Below are 20,041 nucleotides of genomic sequence, written 5' to 3'. Positions count from 1 at the left end.
CCCCTAAGCGGCCGCTTATGTCGCTTAATGGGTCGGGTCGGCTCTGCGTATACTGATAATAAAACAAGACAATCACATTCATTAAAAGGCTACATTTTTTCATTTTACATTTATCAGTTGGCCAGATTTATAGCCTATCAAAAGTTCAAAGCTGGCTTAAATGGTTGTTTTTGCACCTTTGGTCTCACATCTCTTATGAGTTTACACCTAACAGGAAAGTAAGAAAAGTAAATGACTCTGTCTACAACTGCTGTAGAGTAAGCTTATCTCTCTACAATTTGACATAAAGTCTTCATGCTTCCATTCATTATTGATAAGCCCCATACCACTATAGAGCCATGGCATGTCTTTGTTCTGGATGTCAGGAGCCCTACTATTTGGAAACAAACAAAGTTGTTTGATTAGTAATAATGAAACTAGGCCACGCCAGAAAGCAAATTGTCCTTGCTGACCAACAGCAGATCTAATCTTGTAGAAGGCCTTTCTCTTTAATTATTAAACCGATACCAGAGAGATTGATGCTTTGGAAAACACAATTAATCCAGGTTTCTACTGAGAAAGGTGGTTTATGTTGCAAAATTCAAAATAAAGAATTGAATGGAAAAATGAAAAAAGTCTGAAAATAACATTTAATTTGAAATGCCAAAAAGCAACACAAAAAAAGAAGTAGATAAACATCATAAAGAAAGACATGCACAGAGTAAAAGGTTGGAGAGATAAGGAGCTGTTCCTGATTGGAGGACATGGGACACGTGACCGGGCTCATTTACATGTGGACAGGCAGGTGAGTGTGGGAGAAAATAGTTTGAGCTATGTCGCGAACACACCGTCACCTGACGGGATTAAGAGTCCTGTCGCTTTGCCAGAGCATCTTCCTTTGAACCAGGAGTCACCACAGGCCGTCGGTCCGCTCACCTGGACGGACGCTCAGTAACCGGAAGGTAACTCTCTCTGAATGTATCCATTATCCCCTAAATAACGTCAACACTTAACCTACGAGTCGAGCCCAAACGAAACTGTTCCGAGCCTCTTCTAGAGTTACAAATCCTTAAGGCACTACTTTATGTCTGTACTTTTCATCGGTTTACCTGGGCTGAGAGCACCGGTTAAACAGGTGCAGCAGGACCTCCTGCATTCCGACGTGCGCAGACATACAACCGCCTGTACCAATATCAAACTTCAGTGGGTGTGTCCGTGTGTTTAGTTTATCAAGGATTAGGACGGAAATTGACCTTTTTCATAGTTTGTTCACACGTTAGCAATGATTTATTGTTATAACGTGAAAGAATGTAATGTAAGTTTCCTGTTCTTTGTACATACATTTACCAGGCAACATATTCAAAAGAAGCATCATATTTGACTACCTGTAAAAGTGTGTTTTTTGTGAACAAAAAAAGTGACTGAAATGGTTTTTGATTTTTAAAATATTAACATGTATTATTATCTGTTAGTAGGTTAACAGAATAATTGTTAAGCTGCAATGCTTTTTCTAAATCTGCATTTCTTATTTTTATTTACCCTTGCTAACCTCAAGCGTAGGATGCTTTGTTGGCCTTTTGTAGGCAATACACTAGCTGAATAGAAACTACAACAGCCCTAAGGAATGTAATGTAATCCAAAACAATAACACTGCTGCAATACTGCCTGTGAAACATTAACTTTATTGTGTGTTTTAGAAGAGAAGTGTTCACCTGTGGTTTCAAGTATTTACTTCCTGGAGTTGTTTTATTGGACTTAATAATATTAAAGGTTTAACGTACATGGGACAAGAGTTGTTTTGTAGCCCGACTATTTTAGATGCTGTCTTTGATCTTTTGACTAAGTTGTTAGAGTGACATATTTGCACCTCTTCAACATTTAGCTGTCTTGCAGTCAGTGTTTAGAATAGAAGCCTGAAACAAGAATATTTCCTTACAGTTTGCTTTTATAACTCTTGGTCATTGAACTGTGTTTTTAGTCTTTCTCTGAGCTTGAACTGTCTGCACCACACCAAATAAAGTCAATGTGTGCACTTGAGATGATATCCCCCTTCTCATCTAAACACATGCTTAACCTTTCTTTTCTCCACAATGCGTGGGAATAAAACACGATTTGACATGGACTTGCTATTACTAAATGGGGTCTGACTTTGATCATTGTTTTTTTTTCTTTTACATGAAATCTTTGGCTGTGATGACACCCATTTGTTCAATGCCTGATTTGCTTTCTTTCTTATCTTTCAGATTCATCTCTTTTGTTTCTACCTTAACAGTGTTGGTCCAGATGTAAGGGCACATGCCTCACAGACCTGATCAGTACTTCCTCACCACCAGGTAGTTTTATTTTTAGGACTTCACGCTGTTGGATGATCTCATCCCTGTATACCTGTTTGGGGATAATTTCATTTAAAGGGTCGGTTATTTCCTAGGAGGTTTCTTGGCATGGAGTAATGTATTTGTGTACTAATAGAGTGGTGCAGTGACGCATCCAACCCGGAAGTAAGTATCTTCCGGTTCCCTTGACAAAATAGCAATGCAATTTCTCCATAGGATTTTGGAAAATAGCTCGAAATAAGGTCTGTGGTTGACACACATTTAAGAGACGGATCACGTTTTGTTCAGTCGGATAATCTCGACATGTCTACCCTACTTTTATAGATTTATGATCGATAGAACCGGAAGGTACCCATGCGCAGCTTACTTCCGGGTTTTAGGACGCGTCACTGCACCACTCTATAATAAGGAAAATAAGTCTATCATACTGGATGAGTATGGATCATGATTTAAAAAAATAGGTTTGAACAGCGATTAATTTCCATTCTGGGACAATCATCAATATCCTCAAAAAAGCCATCTATCTCAATCAAGGAAGTGAAAATACAACTTGCTTTTAAGCATTCATCATGTAGGGCTCGTCCAATATTGCTATTTAAAAAAGGTATTTATTCTTAATTTATGAATTATGAATACCATATTAAGGATTTTAAGACAAGCTATGAGGTATTTTTCCAGTATGTTTTCATCTTTTTATCATATTTTGATGATTTAACAGTATCAACAATTGTGACACTTTAAAATCTTTCCATTTGCCTACTTGTAGACTTGTAGACAAATTACACATCTTTACTTCTTCAGTTGACCAGACCTACCAAATAACACACATATAGGTTATGCTTTAATTGGAAGCTACCAATTGAACACCTCCAATATTCAGTATCAAATTGCTAAGTTCTCTCCAGGAAACGGTTTGGATATTGCGTACAAATTCATTTCCTAGACTTTATTTAACATGCTGAATGTAACCAATCAATAGTGTATCTGTAGTTATACATTGACTGACTAGCGTGATTCCCTCCCCAGCTGTCTGTCACCATGGTGATGCAGGTGTTGATGGCCCCTGCTGTGTCCGTGCTGGTTTCCACTGTGCTGTCGCTGCTCAGCCTGGCTCTGCTGCTGCTGCTGTGTGTCATCAGGAAGAAAAGGAGGATGGAGGGAACATACAGGCCCAGTGCGGAAGAGAGGAAACAGACGGGATCGGGGGGGGGCGAAAAACCAAGCCTGCCTCTCCCATTGCCTAAAGAGGAACGCCTCATATGACAGACGGTTGGAGGTGGACCCACCCTCTGTCCTCTGTCCCTGTGTGACCTGTGGACCCATTCCTCCTGTTCTCTGACGTCTCTGTGCTGCGCTCCTCTAGAATGATCTATGTTTGCCTTTGGGGCCAGAAAATCTTCAAAAACACTATTTGTTTGTTTTTCTTCTTGGGGACAACAAATACATAGATCAGACTTTCAATTGAATCCCCCGACTCACTGAATGGGAAGGGAAAATGTGTGTCATCTCAGATCCTGTTGTATTGCTTCATAAAATTCCCTCACTCCCTTTGTTTTGCCGGATAAGAAACATGAGCTGAAGTATATTTTGTATTGTAGAGAGATGAGTATATTTTTACTGTACTGTCTGTTCTGTGTATTTATATCTAAAACATTTTGTGTTTTACACTATTTCCAGTTATGAAGGATATTGATTAAAACGATTACTGTGATGCACTTTCATGTCAAGCTCTAAGAAGCTCAATGTCTCTAAATCAGTATGTGCGGTACACGAGGTGTTCTATTAATAAACCAGGTATGTGAATACCTTTTTTTACCCAAGTCTTTGAATATTGAAGGAAACGGGACGTTAGATTTTCAAAATAGTTTGTTTATTATGTTTTAAGTTCATATTCTGTGTGAAGACCAGACAAATGCAATATCCTCATTGTCAGTTATAGTATTTAATAACTTTCTCACACACCTTATAACAAATATTCATGTATCAATGACAAATGGGCCATCATACAGTAGCAGAAATGCAAAACATGAATGTATTTCTTTCATTTCAACTACATTTCCTAGTTGTACAAATCTGTTCATATTTGGCAAATCTTGGCAAAGTTCCATAAGATTTTCTTGACAACAACTCCATATACCAAAAATGATTAAAAACACTCCATTGACCCAATCCCTAATAGTCCACAACAAATGAGTTACATATTGAAGTCTGTATAATACTTTCCTAAAGCTACAATCCTTTTTTAGGTTAACTGAGTCATTTTAAATAACATGAAACGTTATACAAGTGTCCTATTTTTAAAGCGCTAAAACGTTTTTAAAAAGGGCCTGGGTCACAGATATGCAGGAGTGGTCAGTGCTGACACACTTCCACATTGCTCATGTTGGTGTTTTTCCTTGGATTTGTTAAAATACAAATATAATTTAGGCTTCAAATCTCTTTTTAAGCTCAGACACTTTGATCAGAGGCGGTTCGTCCTCACCATCCTTGGAGACATTTTTCTTCTCTGATATATTTGAGTCACATGGCGGGTGAGTCTGTGTGTTTTCCCTGCTCCAAACTGTGTTGCAGGGTCTCTCAGGTTCAGACCGTTCCTGGATCCTGGCCTTCACCTGAACGCCGTGGCTCTGAGACTGGACGCGTGTTTCAGCAGACATCACTTCAGGAGGAGAGGGGGTCTGCCTTGTGTCTTGCTCCTGTTTCTCTACTGCTGCTTCTCTACTTTTTCCAGGACCTTCTGGAGGTTTAGGGTCAACAATGAGACTTTGAAGCCCAGATGTGGGTTCCAGATTGTCCTCCAGTTCTTTTTGCTCCTCCGCAGCGTTGGGATGATGACGGTTCAGTTTGTTTAAATCATCTTTCTCCTGCTCTGTTCCCTCTTCTCCTTTTGCTTCACCTTTCTGCACTTCATTTGTCACTTCTTCCAATTCTTGCCCCTCAGCTACCTCGTCACTCTGTCTTCTTTCACTTTCCCTCTCTTCTTTCAACCCTTTATCTTCACGATTATCCCCTATTCCTATCAATTGCTCCTCTCCTAAACTCACTCTCTTTTCCTCACTCACTTCTTTTGTCTCTTCCTCTAATTTCACTTCCTTAAAGTTACCTCCACCATCTATTTCTTCTTCTTTGTTCCCATTTATTGCTAACCTCACTTCTTCCTGTTGTCCTCCTTTTTGCTGTTCTATGTCACACACTGCCAGCGGACTCTCTGTCCTGTCCTCCTCTGGTACGCTGGTGTCCAGGCACAGCCAATCAGAGTCCTCTGTCAGGTCTGACTGCTCCTCCATGGTTTCCACGTTCCAGCTGTGCAGGCTGCCGCTGCCGCTGATGGACAGAGACAGGCTCTCTTGGCTCGGGTTGGCTGGAAAACAACCCTAGAAAACACAATGGCATGAGTAAGACCAGTGTGTTTTAGATCCTCAAGCATTTATCTAGCCCTCATCCAGTCACTTAAAGCACTTGACATTCACATGCTGAGGCAGAGGTCATTCAAGGTACAACCTTCTCAGGGGAGAACAACATTCACACACTGTTGGCCATGTCATTGGATGCAATATCAGTTTTAGTATCTTGCCCAAGGACATCTGACATGTTGGCTGCATTGGCCAGGAATGGAACCAATGTACTCCGATTGATGGACGACCCTCTACCTCACAAACATCCACCACCTCATCTTCTTACCTTCCTGATATAGTCATGGCTGTCTGGTCCAAACAGATCCAGGCTGCGTGTGGCGTACAGGAGGCCACGCTCGTTGGAGCTCCGGGAGCTGAGCGTGTCAAAGATCTCCCCCAGCAGATCCATCTCCTCTGGGTCACACAGCAGTGGATCTTCCCCATCTTCCTCATCCTTCTGCAGCTCAGAGTCCAGCTCGACCACAGGCCCAGAGCCAGCTCTAATACACAGAAATAGGAATGGCACAAAAGAGTAAAACATATTTTTAAATATTTACATAAACCCCAGGGTTTTCCCACTTTTCTCCATCTCTCAGTTTATCTCCGACTCTCACCCATCCCATGTGTCCCCAGTGTCCTGCACGTCTTCCTCGTCTCCAGGGGACCTACGTTTGTGAACAGGCCGACGGGGACGTGACTAACAAGAGGCAACATGGAGTAACGAAGCAAAGAGGATGCAACATTTCCATAACAGAGGTGACAGATGTTGGGGCGGACCACAAGGCAATAGAAATGGAGCAAAAACGATGCAAAATAGCACAAATAAGAACATTAGTTAATAAAGAGGATACATATGAATGGTATCTTGTAGGGGAAACTAAAAGTGCCACAATAATGCTTTCTGGCTTATGGACTAATCATTGCAAAAAAACCTAGCCATTATTATTATTATTTGTATTATTAATATATATCAATTTATTTGGTTTTCATTCATTTATGTACAGTAGTAATTGTATCTTATTATAATGTTATGTTTGTTACATTTTAGAAAGACATTGTTTAAATAAATATTTGATTACTGATGAGCTCTCACCCTCCCAAAGTGTTGAGTGATTGGCAGGCGGTTCTGTAAGCAGTCCGATTGGGCACGGCGGTGCTTCACAGATCCTCCCCTGTGAAGGGTGTTCTCTTCATTTTGGGTCTGCATCACACACACACAACAAATAATTATTATAATAAATCAACAGCAGCATTTGATTGATCCCCGTAAAAACCAACACCACATAAACACTGACCCACCTTGTGCAACAGCAGGTTTTTAAAACCAGACTTTGTGAGACCTTTGGCCTGGGAGAGATTAAAATCAGCATGAACAAATGTTTTTTTATACGACTGAATTCACTTGCCCTTACAAAAAAAAAAGACTCACCCCCATGTTTGCTTTGGACTTCATGTTAAGGATGAGCGCTCCTCCCCCTTTCTGTCAGAATTGTGCATACTGTATTTTTGGCAAGAACTTACAAGAATGAACTTTAAGCGGTTTCAATAATAATACAAATAGCTTACCTTTAAATTACCAACTAACTGTTGATAGGATTTGCTTCTCCCTATGAGTACACAAAACACAATGGGAAGAGAAGAGTGATACCTGAGTAATAAAATACACACACACACACACACACACACACACACACACACACACACACACACACACACACACACACACACACATACCTGCAGTTGTTTCACACTTTAAGATCTCCTCTTCATAGAGGTCATCTGGTTCTTTCCCTTTGTTCAGAATATCCAGGCGACCGTCAATGAACTACGAAAACACATTTTGATATGTTTTTCTAAATTATATTAAATGCTTACTCATGTACATTAGAGTAATACCAGAATGACTTAGTCCAAGTAATCTGATGTAGCAAACAACACCCCGTCCATTACTGTATAAATCAGCATCAAAGGATGTCAGAATTTTTTTGAAGCAGCTGCATTTCATTTGTTTTCTCTGCCCAACAAGCTCTTCTCCTGTAACTGCAGTGCCCAGCAGAGGGCAGTAAAGCACACGAGGCACAATGCTCACCTCTTTGAAGGACTGTAGATGAATGGCATTCTCTAGGAAGTGCCTCATGCTGGAAGACTTGTGTTCTACAAACAGTTCCTCACTGAACCACACCTCTCCCTCCTGTAGAAACAAAAGTGTTATTGACACAACAAAAGAGAAAAATGTTTCCCCAAAATGCACATATAAATAAACAAACAGAAAACACTTTAAACACATTTTAACTATTTAATCATTTACTGCACTGTTAGTATTGTTATTATAACAAACTGAAGAGTTAATGACATCCATAAGCCTTTTGAATGATTGACCTTTTCACCCTGCAGTGCGTCCCTGTAGCCTCCAAACAGCAGAGCCTGAGCTTTGAGGAAGGCCCTCGAGACCCCGCAGCCAGGAGACACCGCCTGACGCTTCAAACACACCTTCAGCCCAGACATCTGGAGAAATATTTACATTTTTATCAAGAGCAAATGCTTATGCTCAATAATAATGATTAATAACACTGTGGTGACTATTGCCCCTCAATATCGCAGAGGGATTGGCTAAACTGGGTAAGGGAATTGGACGTGTGTAATCTCATTCACGACAACGTTTTTAGCTTTCAATACCATTTTATATCCAAAGAAACAGCGTGTGCATGGTACACGGTCATAAAACTGTTGCTCTTCCCAGTCCCAATCTCACACCTATGCCGGTAAGGTCACCAAAATACCCTATGCCCCAATGTGCTATCTAGTGCTCAAAACCAACAACAAAAACATACAAACGGGCACAACAAATACGATTAACAGAAGAAGTGCCAAAGCTGCTACAGAGAATACTCTTTTTTGTCATTTTGACTTTGTTATCGTAGATTGTGTAGAGTGACAGAAATACAGAAAGAGAATTATGGTTGGGCTGGAACGTGTGCTCGTACCACTCAATGAACTGCATGAACTTTTCAGGGTTAGGGTTAGAAAATAAAGAACCTTGCTTTTATTTCCATTGAAGGAATCTATATAAATAATTAGGATAACAGCCTGATTCTGTAGTACACACTTCACATCCCAGTCATTATTTCCTAGAAATAGTTCAGTGTGAGATAAGAGACAACCAAAATACTTTAATTTGACCAGACAAACATACATATACACAGAGTGTGTATTACCACATCTGAAGGTATCCTTTTCAGGTCGTCAAAGGGGTTTTCCAGAGTGTTTGTGTCCACATTCAGAATAACCACTTCTTCCAAGCCACGACTCCTCACCCTCTGTCAGACCGACACAAACACACAGTTTGAGCTTCCGTTTGTGGTTCACAATAAGGAAATAATTGAGTGACTATGGTCAACTTTAATTAGGCGTTTACCTCAGATAGACTGGCGTGGACCCCTATTAGGTAGGGCATAGGTGCACTGTAACCCAAATAAAGAGTGAATTCAATTAATTGAAGGTGGGATGGTAGGTAGGTAGGTAGGTAGGTAGGTAGGTAGGTAGGTAGGTAGGTAGGTAGGTAGGTAGAGTTCTTACCAGCAGTAGTCCAGCAGATGGGGTGGCAGGACAGGAATGAAGATGTGTTGCCAGTACATGGGGTATAATACAGCACTGAGTGCATGCACACAGGACGTCAGCTATACAAAACACAAAATTGACAATTGTTTCAGACATCAACACACAGGATACACACGCCTTTCTGTATGGTCTACCATGACTGAACTTCTTGGATAAGCTAAAGTGTCATGAGTTTTCAGAGTCTGAACATGACACACGTCTAGACACTCTTTAAAAACAATAGAAGATAACAAATGTGTGTCTTACAGTGCTGAGTTTGCTGGCAAAGATGAGGATGCGTCTCTCAAACAGCATGCTGGCGTAGAGCTGGAGCAGGTTCCCCACATCTACTGCCACTATCATCTCAGTCAGGTTCCTCTGGAAAACACAAGCACATGCAATTCAGGTTTAATGGGCTAGGTGTCTAAACTAATTCATTCAGCTTTAAATCATTTTTACCCACATTTTCGGGGATTGAAGGGAGACTTCTCGGGTCTGGAGCGATGAAGTATGGAACCTGGTCATGACAAATGAAACAAAACATTACTAAAAACTGGATTTTAATGCAAATGTTTCTGCTTTCAGCTGGCTTTCAAAATCATATGACATGCATGCACAAAAGGTTACAGGATGAGGCTATAGGTTTCATTCCAAAGTTCTGTATCCATTAAATAATGGCTTATTTTGGAATGAAAAAAAGTCAATACACTTATTTGGGATCAGTATAATCAAGGGTTATTTATGGGTTAGGATACATACAACTGTTCAACTGTTCACAAAGGTCAGGCGGGCATTAGTGCAAATCGTGTTAGGTTTGGCTTAAACATTCAATTAGAGAGATGAATGACAACGTTTTAGTCCACACACACAAGGTTTAGCCATCAAGCACAGACAGCTAGAGTTTTCCAGGAGTTAGTCTGTATCCGCTCGGCAATTCTTCGAGACCACATGAACCCCTGTGGGACTCACCCCCTCTTTTCCCTCTCTGTGTCCATCAGGATGGGACACCTCTGTGCTGACCAAAAGCTGCTCTCCCTCAGAAAAAAAACACAACACGCTAACCACTGACAGGTAAACAGCCAAATAAGCCAAGTGTGACACCATATTGATATTTAGAGATTTACCATCTGCAGTGTGACTGATCCAGCTGCCAGCGGTAAGGGCTGCTTGTAGAGTGCAGCCAGCAGAGCTTTCATCTCATTGGTCTGTTGAGAACATGATGTTAAGGATACTCATATAAGAGTGTGTTTATTTCAGACAAATAGAGGAGCAGAAAGATAATACACAAGCAACGGAAACTCACCTGTCCTTTCAAGAGGTAATCAGCCAAGTTGTTGAGAAGTTTGTAAAACACTTCAAACCATGGAAGATAACTGTAAAATCATAATTTTAGAATCATTAGAATAACTATTTTAAAATCCCCTTACACCTACATTTCCTCATTCTCACACAGATTTACCTGAGCATGCAGAGGCAGGTATGTGTGTGGTTGGTGAGACGGCAAAAGCCAAACCGCTGGCATCCTTCAAGGTCAGTCAAAACAAAGGTAAAGTGCTGCACGGCCACCCCCTCCTTCGCTCTGTGCAGAGAGATGTGGTGAGAGGTTGACGTATAGATAAACAGTGTAACCATGAGTAACAACAGTTTGTACTCACCTTTGTAGGCCTATGTCATACGGGAAGCAGAACCGGGGTAATGTTTGAGAGGACTCCTGGAAAGGGATAGAATTGTGTGTTTCACGTGAACAGTGAAAAATCACATGACATGTTGAAAGAGTCAAGCAATCCTAATGGTTATATGAGGCTGCACTTAAGCACATCACTGATAACACATTCACACTGCCAGGCAGGTATCATCCAATTAGCATTAGCGATAATGTACAGCTGAGGCTGATGGGATGGTGAATGTTTTTTGGAGGTATTCGATCACAAACCAAAGTAGGGAAGAGTGGGGTAAGATGAACCAGTGGGTAAATTGACCCACCCCCTTAATCTAGGGAACTGTGCACATTTGTTGTCTTGTGACCATAAATTCAGGAAGTACACATCATTTATATCTGGTTGTGATGGAGAGAATCAGAATCAGAATAAGAATCAGAAACAGGTTTATTACCAGGTAGGTTTACACGTACGAGGAATTTGACTTGGTGTCGTGGTGCATACATAAAAGTAAAACAATAGAATAGAATCACTTCTATCTAATATTCCCTTGCCTAGAGGACAACATTAGTACAAATTGACTCATCTTACCCCACTCTCCCATATTAGACACGTTAAATGATCAGAATATAACGCTGCGTGAAAAGTCATAGCAATGGCATTGTTAATGCATGTATGCAAAATGTCATGCCGATTCATCCAATAGCTGCAGAAATAGTTTATTGAAAAACGAATGTAAACCTCATGGTGGCGGTACATCAAAAGTCAGGGGATTGCTAAAGTCAGTAGGAATTCTCTTCTGAAGAACACACAAATGTTTTTCTAAAAATGTAATGGAAATACAAATTATACATTGTGTATATCTACATTTTGTGGATTTTGGGCATTGATACTTTCATAGTTGCAGCCTTATAGATTGTTTTATTTTAAACTAGCACTCTTTCCCTTGTACTGCAACTGCAGCAAAATAATGTCCCTCAGGAATAAATAAATGTATATCAGCTATCTAAATAGTTATTGAGATATTTCAGTCTGAGAGGTGTGTGGTGCATTGGGTTGTGCGTAGGTGTTCGGATCAGGGGGTCACAGGTTCAAACCCCACTGCAGTCAGCATGTCGTTGTGTCCCTGGGCAAGACACTTCACCCCAAATTGCTCCTGTGGGGATTGCCCACAGTATTGAGTATGTAGGTCGCTTTGGATAAAAGCGTCTAACATGTAATGTAATGTACTGTAATGAACCAGAGTGGTGGAATGACTGACCCGCAGACTGACTGACATTGCCATCCTAACAGAGGCACGGCAGTAGCATGGCTAAAAACAAACCTCTTCCATCAGTTTAACGCAACAATACATCAACACATATTAAACCATTCCAGGAGCAGAAGATATGAATGGCTACCTCATCGCTGAAGTCCTCTGGGAACTGAAACAGAACACCGGGATCTAGGACATAAAAACATTGATGAAATGAACCACATGGCTAATACTCCAAACACATCAGCTACACAGAACATGTAGAGAAGCAAAGTCTTTTAGGTGTGTTATAAGGCAACACTGGTTGTAATAGAAAGACGACACATTATTTAAGATGGGCAGTTTAAATAAATGTTGCATGTCAATAAAAAGTATTTATTTAACCCAGCTGCTCAGTCTAAACATAACATGCTTCATCTCATCTAGTGTGACTTTGTGGTTTTTTTGATCACATGACAGGAAGTATGAGCCCTCAGCTCGGCAAAAACACCTTTATATTCACCAAGCATTATTATCTTATCACATCATAATTCATGTGTGTTTTCTATGTCACCCAGATGTCAGATTGTAGTTAACAGTCAGATTGTTGTAACATTTCATGCGGGAAAATGACGAGAAGATAGTAAACAAAGTCAGAGGGAAGAGTTTAAGGAACAATTTTAAACAACTTCTCTATTGCTGACAAATCACTTCGCACATAGAAATGGCTCATCTATACCGATATAGAGGCTGATACACAGAATCACAGTAATCACATCTATTTCTTTAGCCCTGGTGTGTTGCACAGAATAAAGACAGAGGACTCACCTTTGTCTCTGGCTACGGGGCAAGTTGCTTGAAAGAACCAGTAAAAGGTTCGCTCAGGGTTTTGTCTGACAGGAAAGAGATTCACACATCCTTTTTAAGATTATCTTGACAGTGTGTTTCAAACCAAAGCATTTCCACATATGTGTTGACACTAACTAGTCAATCTGCCCAACATTTATCATATTAATCAAAAACATTATCTCACAACACCTAGAGGACTTTGTTCTCAGAGAGGTATGAAATAGGTATGCTTTTGAGGAAAAAGGACTGTTACCTTATACATTTACTTAGAACATTTATGAGGAATTTGTAGTTTAATTTAGTGTTTCAATTTCATACTGCTGTATACTTCTACTCTACTTTTCAGAGGTAAATATTGTACTATTTTTCTCGACTTCATTTAATTAACGTCTTTAGTCACTTTATAGATTTAGATTCTTAATAACAAATATCAATCTACTACAAATGGCGATGTATTATTATAGATAAACCCCCCCCCCAAAAAAATGTTTACAAAATCTTTTCTGTATTTACCAGCTACAACATTAAACAGATAAACACATTAATGCATCAATAATAAATAGAAATGGAATATTTACAATATATTATTCTTCAACTTGGATACTTTCACCTTTGTTACTTTAAGTGTTTTTTAATGCCTATACTTTTGTAGTTTAATTTAAATAACATTTTAAAATGCAATACTTTTACTTGTACGAAAGTCTTTATACACTCCGGTTTTGCTTATTTTACTCATGTAAAGTATTTGAATACTTCCTCATCCACTGTGGGATTACTTTAAAATTCTAAAAAGTGGCTCATATGCATCAAACACAGATTGCTTTTAAGAAGAAAAGTGTCTACTGTAAAGTGTATGGCAACACATAAAGGGCAAAGAGTTGCTGCAGGAAACTTCCTGTGCAGTTGTGAGAGGAAGTCATGAAAAACCACAAGAACAGACTGACAGGCAGTGATGATGGAAGTCAAGCGAAGAAAGACATGACCACTCACTTCAGTCTGGAGCCCATGCTGTCCCGATGTGTCTGTGCCCATGTGTTTGTCCAGGAGGGCCGATATCTTCAGCAGGATTCTCAGATGATGGCCATACTTTGGATGTAGCAGTGGTGCAAAGAAGTAGCACACCGGCGGTAGCAGCTCTCTGCACAATCAGCGCAATAGAAGTGACAGAACACTTCCTGATCTATGTCAGTATGTGTTCATGACGTCTGTTATAACCAACCTCTCTAAGCTCTCTCATAGACTTCCATTTCCATCCTTTGATGTTTTTTCACCCTCTGTTTCCTATTAGAGTTGGATACTCATTTTAAAAAGGCAGCCATCAGGTGTAAAGCATGTCTTTAATCATTTACATGTTCATGAGCGGCTTCAGGAACAATCATGGTACAGTGTATACTATTAGAGTAGACTACAACTTCACACGCTGAAATTAATTGGACAATTTACAAAAAATGAAATGTTAGAGGTTCTGATTTCAGACTGGTTTACACAATATGCTTGTTTTTCTGTTTTATTTTTTAAGGATATTTCTATCTAACCTTGTATGTATATTTCAATCTTGCTTTTCTATTATTATAGTTGTTGTAGGAGTGTAGTAGTTTGTCTCCTCTATAATGAGTTACCTTCTTGTCAAGAGAATTCACTGTGACTTCCTGAATAAATAAAAAAACATATGCATTTTTAGATCTAGCATTTATGAAGTCATTTGGTCGACAGGTTTCATATCCTCATCCTGCTAAGAGAGGCTTTACACTCGCAGATCTCTTTACTTCCTCCTAGTGGTGTTCAAGCAAAACTGCCTTATCATTAGAAAATGCAGGTCTCCATTTTGGTTCATACTGTGCCATCTAGAGTCTAACTTGAAGATGAATTCCAGATCTAAAACATTTTTGATATTCTCTTTCGTCTATTTTAGTCAAAAGGGATCTATTTTGTCAGCAGGATTTTATTAATCTACAGCGTGGGTTTACTTATCTCCTTGTATTTCATGTAAAAATGTATTGAAATCCAAAATGCATTACACAGAAGAACATCAAACACTTTTAACAGGAATAAAACATTTATTTCAATCAATGCCAAACTAGACAAGTGATCAAATTGAACATTGAAAGTTGAACAGTTTCATTGAATACTTGGCCCAGTTTGACTGATGCTGATGAAAGAGCATGGACAGAAAGCTACTGACAAAATACCACAAGCACAGCTGTGTTAGCTTCCTCTATATGAACTATGAGGTCGGGGGGTCACTTTAGCCTTATGAGTCCTACTCTGAGAGGAGGAAAGAGGAGAGGCAGAGAGAAAAGGGAACAGAAGGATAACAGGAAAAAGGGAACGGATAGTACTTAGTACTTTGACTCCCTCCGAGTAGTTAAAGTGAATTAATATTTGGACGGTTGGATGGATTTATGACGAGTGCAGTTGAGAAATTGTGGGTTATTTTAGCTTTAGGTTGCCTCTTCTTCTCCCTCCTCCTCAAACTCTCCCTCCTCAGCGGTGGCGTCCTGGTACTGCTGGTACTCGGACACCAAGTCGTTCATGTTGCTCTCAGCCTCGGTGAACTCCATCTCGTCCATGCCTTCTCCGGTGTACCAGTGGAGGAAGGCCTTGCGACGGAACATGGCGGTGAACTGCTCGGAGATGCGCTTGAACAGCTCCTGGATGGCAGTGCTGTTCCCGATGAAGGTGGCGGCCATCTTGAGCCCGCGGGGTGGGATGTCGCACACGGNAGAACAACAACATTGGACTCATAGTTCAAGTTCAGAAACACAATCTTAGCACCAATCCATAACCTCTTTTCTTAAAATTTCATCCTTACATTTGTTGTAAAACTCCCAGTAAACAGCACACTAGGATATTGTAAATAGTGATCGTTCCTTCAAAACAATAAGCTTCATATCAAACAGGATTTTATCAAGTTCAGTGCATTGAACCTGGTCACTGTTAGTTCTCTTTCATAACAAATAAACTTTGCATCTTTGAAAACAGAGTGAACAGAAACACAAAGACAAGATAAAACATTGATATCCAAAGCAGAGAAGGAAGAACAGAATGCAAGGCAAAACAATGGCTGGACAAGAACTGTTATAATTGCGAACATTCAGAGGAACTACTGTGCGATTCTTTGAAACTGTAGTTTTACTGATGAAAGGCTTCAAATATTCTACATGATGCGTTTGGGCTTGGCTCTAGCGCTCCTCTTCGCCTTCATCTTCAAACTCGCCCTCCTCCTCAGCGGTGGGGCGTCTGGTACTGCTGTGACTCGCGGACACCAGGTCGTGTCATGTTGCTCTCCAGCCTCTGTGAACTCCCATCTCATCCAAAATGCTCTGGCCAGTGTACCTGAAACAGAGGAATATTACTCACCGCATAATAACTTTCAATCTTTCCTAACATTTTTTTGGCCAAACCATTAAACTTGAAAAGAAAAATTGTAAGGTGATCAATCCGTTCAAAACCCACATCACTCACCCGTGAGAAGGCCTTGCGGCGGAACATGGCGGTGAACTGCTCGGAGATGCGCTTGAACAGCTCCTGGATGGCAGTGCTGTTCCCGATGAAGGTGGCGGCCATCTTGAGCCCGCGGGGTGGGATGTCGCACACGGCTGTCTTGACGTTGTTGGGAATCCATTCAACAAAGTAGCTGCTGTTCTTGTTCTGCACGTTCAGCATCTGCTCGTCCACCTCCTTCATGGACATGCGGCCGCGGAACACGGCAGCAACGGTGAGGTAGCGGCCGTGACGAGGGTCGCAGGCCGCCATCATGTTCTTGGCGTCGAACATCTGCTGTGTGAGTTCGGGCACAGAGAGGGCTCTGTACTGCTGGCTGCCTCTGCTGGTGAGGGGGGCGAAGCCGGGCATGAAAAAGTGCAGACGAGGGAAGGGCACCATGTTAACGGCCAGTTTGCGGAGGTCGGCGTTGAGCTGGCCGGGGAAACGTAGGCAAGTCGTCACCCCGCTCATGGTGGCAGACACCAGGTGGTTGAGGTCTCCGTAAGTGGGTGTGGTGAGTTTGAGGGTGCGGAAGCAGATGTCATAGAGGGCCTCGTTGTCAATGCAGTAAGTCTCGTCTGTATTCTCAACAAGCTGGTGGACAGACAGGGTGGCGTTGTAGGGTTCCACCACTGTGTCTGATACCTGGAGGCACAAAGCAAAAAGGTCAGGGAGGGGGAAAGCCAGAAAAGAGTAAAGAAACCTCCAATAAGCAACACATTCTGTACCTTAGGTGAGGGCACTACACTGAAGGTGTTCATGATACGGTCCGGGTACTCCTCACGGATCTTGCTGATGAGCAGTGTTCCCATACCAGAGCCGGTACCACCGCCTAGGGAGTGTGTGAGCTGGAAACCCTGCAGGCAGTCGCAGCTCTCAGCCTCCTTTCTCACCACATCCATGACTGAGTCCACCAGCTCGGCCCCCTCTGTGTAATGGCCCTTTGCCCAGTTGTTACCAGCTCCACTCTGGCCTATAAAGAGAAGGTTGATCGATCCTTTCAATATTCAGCCATATTTCTCCTGCTAGCAGGTCATCATTTAATTTAAACTTAAAATAGTCATCTTTATGGAAGACAACAACTCTCTCTATAATATGCTTCCAATTAAAATTAGCTATCGTTATGTTCTAACCAACATATGTGTTTGTGGCTGATCATATACCAAAGACAAAGTTGTCGGGTCTGAAGATCTGTCCGAAGGGGCCGGAGCGGACAGAGTCCATGGTGCCTGGCTCAAGATCCACTAAGATGGCCCTGGGCACGTACTTCCCACCTAGAACACAAATGCATGTGTTACAACAGAAAAGATAGGACTGACTATAAGAACACCAAATCGTTTTTAAAAGTCCTGACCTGAAGCCTCATTATAGTAGACGTTGATCCTGTCCAGCTGCAGGTCACTGTCTCCATGGTAGGTTCCTGTTGGGTCGATGCCATGCTCATCACTGATCACCTCCCAGAACTACAGATAAGGCAATGTGTTGGATTGACAGAAAAACTTGCATGATGCAGTCTGAATTCACTGATAATTTAATAGATTAAAACATGGTAATGGAATACATTTATATTCCATTTAACAAACCACTGTACTTGTTGAGCCACAACATTTGCTTGACAGGAAATTAATAGACAATTTGATTGAATAATGTCATTTGTAATTCATACACCAAATTATTTATCTATTAAATACCAATGTAGGATTTAGCCTTATGGGGATGTGGAAATGCAAAATGCCTATGTGTAGAGACAGGATTGATGTGTCTGTTCTGAGCTTCTGAGAAAAACATGACGATGCAACATTGCGCACTTGATGAAGAGGAGCCACTATGAAGGGCTTACTCCAAACACATGATTTATAGTAGGCCTATGTGGTGATTATATGCTATGAATATTACATTTCTGCCAATACGTCAAACTAAATAATTTATTTCTACTTTAATTAAAGGCCAAACAGATTAATTAATAATGAATGACACTTATGATTAGCAGTCTCAGAATATTATTTAATAATCTTTGAAAATCATCAACCTCGTATTCATCTCTGGTTCACAGATACCTTCAGAAGATAAGATGATTTACATTATAAATTAGGTTAAACCTATTTTTGGATACAGGAGTGTTCTCGTTGCAATAACACATGACCTATATAAATATGTGTGTGTTAAAAACTGCAAGTCCTCTTGGTGCATTTAATGTCTGAGCCACACCTTATCTCTCTGTGACACACACGCACACGCAGTTCACTGTCTGTGATGTGCTCAAAGGGGATAAGTGACAGCAGGGTATGTCTCTGCCTGCCACTGCCCATGGATCCAAAAGGATGCTATTGTGCGCTGCGTTAAGTCTTATACAACCCTTTCTCCTCCCGTGTTGACCTATTTAGTATTTCCTGTGGAAAACATAGCCCCGTAACAGCCATGACATAACATAATCACTGTAAAAATCTGACTTGAATCACATTAGAAAACGAGCCCTGTTAACAGGTAGATATAACGGCGACGATTGTGCGCGTTTTCTTACCTTTGCTCCAATCTGGTTGCCACACTGGCCGGCTTGCAGGTGCACGATCTCACGCATGATGTCTCTGCGGTGTGTGAGGGGGTCTCACGGAGAAAGAGGGGGATGAAGGTGCCCCGGTTCTTGTTCTGCTCGGTGATGGTCCTCCCGGTGCAGTCGACTGTCTCTGGCTGAATGCGTAATGGGGTCTCCGTCTCGCCCTACCCTCCGTCCGCGCATGCGCATTTCATCCGGGTTCTGCAGCATGACGTCATCTCCATGGCAACGGGAACCAGACCCGACCAGAAATCTGCCTCTTCCCTTGCTGGAGACCGGCCTGCGCGTGGCGTGGGATTGGCATGTATGTGAGATAAAACTGGAAGGATAAGCAACCCAGATGAACTTGGTTCTTAGAGCTTGATTCACGGGTTTAACTGTCTGCTGCCGGCACCAGCATGTCAAGTGGTGTGAATGGTCCTGAGTGTAATGGTATAGGCCAATGTTTATTTTAAATCTTCTGCAAACATGCACTTTTATTAAGATAATATCAGATTAATGCAGGTTGCATTATCTGTATAGCACGACCTGAGCACTGCTGTGCCATTTCCTGGAGAAGAATACATTGTTTTGGCATGAGATTGATGCACTCGAGATTGCAGAGAACAATACAACAATATATTCCAAACCGGCAACATAATGATACAAAAGTATTTTCTAGGAAAAATATTTCAACCTTTTTTCTTTTTTTTAATGAATCATCTTCTGCTTGCCTTAATTAGTGCAATACAAATGAAAATGGTTCATGTCATCTATCTGCATGTTTATATCACAGAGATTGTATCTGGGTCAATCTGATCAAGCAGTGAAAGAGGCTGAATGGGGCCATAAGTGCAAATGTGATACATATTTGTTCCACACACACACACACACACACACACACACACACACACACACACACACACACACACACACACACACACACACACACACACACACACACACACACACACACA

General features: G+C 41.1%; 2 protein-coding genes and 1 long non-coding RNA gene across 5 annotated transcripts; 1 reads left to right on the top strand and 2 right to left on the bottom strand.

The window, feature by feature from the left end:
* Positions 1–762: 762 nt before the first annotated feature.
* On the top strand, positions 763–4,413 carry LOC104942710 (uncharacterized). Its single transcript, XR_798045.1, has 3 exons — positions 763–941; positions 2,223–2,312; positions 3,339–4,413. It is a non-coding gene; the product is annotated as an uncharacterized lncRNA (long non-coding RNA).
* On the bottom strand, positions 4,166–14,191 carry dennd1c (DENN domain containing 1C). Of its 2 annotated transcripts, XM_010767977.1 has the most exons (23): positions 14,036–14,191; positions 13,025–13,089; positions 12,363–12,406; positions 10,960–11,015; positions 10,764–10,883; positions 10,608–10,677; positions 10,429–10,509; positions 10,274–10,339; positions 9,768–9,821; positions 9,572–9,682; positions 9,284–9,384; positions 9,123–9,168; positions 8,923–9,024; positions 8,087–8,212; positions 7,797–7,898; positions 7,442–7,532; positions 7,274–7,314; positions 7,137–7,187; positions 7,007–7,054; positions 6,801–6,908; positions 6,322–6,404; positions 5,994–6,207; positions 4,166–5,686 (listed from the first exon to the last, which is right to left on the bottom strand). In XM_010767977.1, the coding sequence occupies exons 1-23, from the start codon at positions 14,050–14,052 to the stop codon at positions 4,736–4,738; spliced, it is 2,748 nt and encodes a 915-aa protein (XP_010766279.1). In that variant the 5' UTR covers positions 14,053–14,191; the 3' UTR covers positions 4,166–4,735. The 2 variants fall into 2 exon arrangements, with proteins under 2 accessions (XP_010766279.1, XP_010766281.1); XM_010767979.1 differs by lacking the exon at positions 10,274–10,339.
* Positions 14,192–15,082: 891 nt separating this feature from the next.
* Positions 15,083–19,236, bottom strand: LOC104942712 (tubulin beta-4B chain-like). 2 transcript variants are annotated; one of them, XM_010767981.1, is made up of 6 exons: positions 19,053–19,236; positions 17,886–17,994; positions 17,695–17,805; positions 17,260–17,504; positions 16,511–17,176; positions 15,083–15,672 (listed from the first exon to the last, which is right to left on the bottom strand). In XM_010767981.1, exons 1-6 carry the CDS (start codon positions 19,107–19,109, stop codon positions 15,487–15,489), a joined length of 1,374 nt encoding a protein of 457 aa, XP_010766283.1. In that variant the 5' UTR covers positions 19,110–19,236; the 3' UTR covers positions 15,083–15,486. The 2 variants fall into 2 exon arrangements, with proteins under 2 accessions (XP_010766283.1, XP_010766282.1); XM_010767980.1 differs by having other exon boundaries at positions 15,083–15,756; positions 16,634–17,176.
* Positions 19,237–20,041: the final 805 nt, after the last annotated feature.

This window comes from Notothenia coriiceps, unplaced genomic scaffold (assembly GCF_000735185.1).
Source record: "Notothenia coriiceps isolate Sejong01 unplaced genomic scaffold, NC01 NC01_scaffold00004987, whole genome shotgun sequence".
Classification (NCBI taxonomy): Eukaryota; Metazoa; Chordata; class Actinopteri; order Perciformes; family Nototheniidae; genus Notothenia; species Notothenia coriiceps.
Note: the sequence above shows the minus strand (reverse complement) of the source record. Positions and strands in the feature narration are given on the sequence as shown.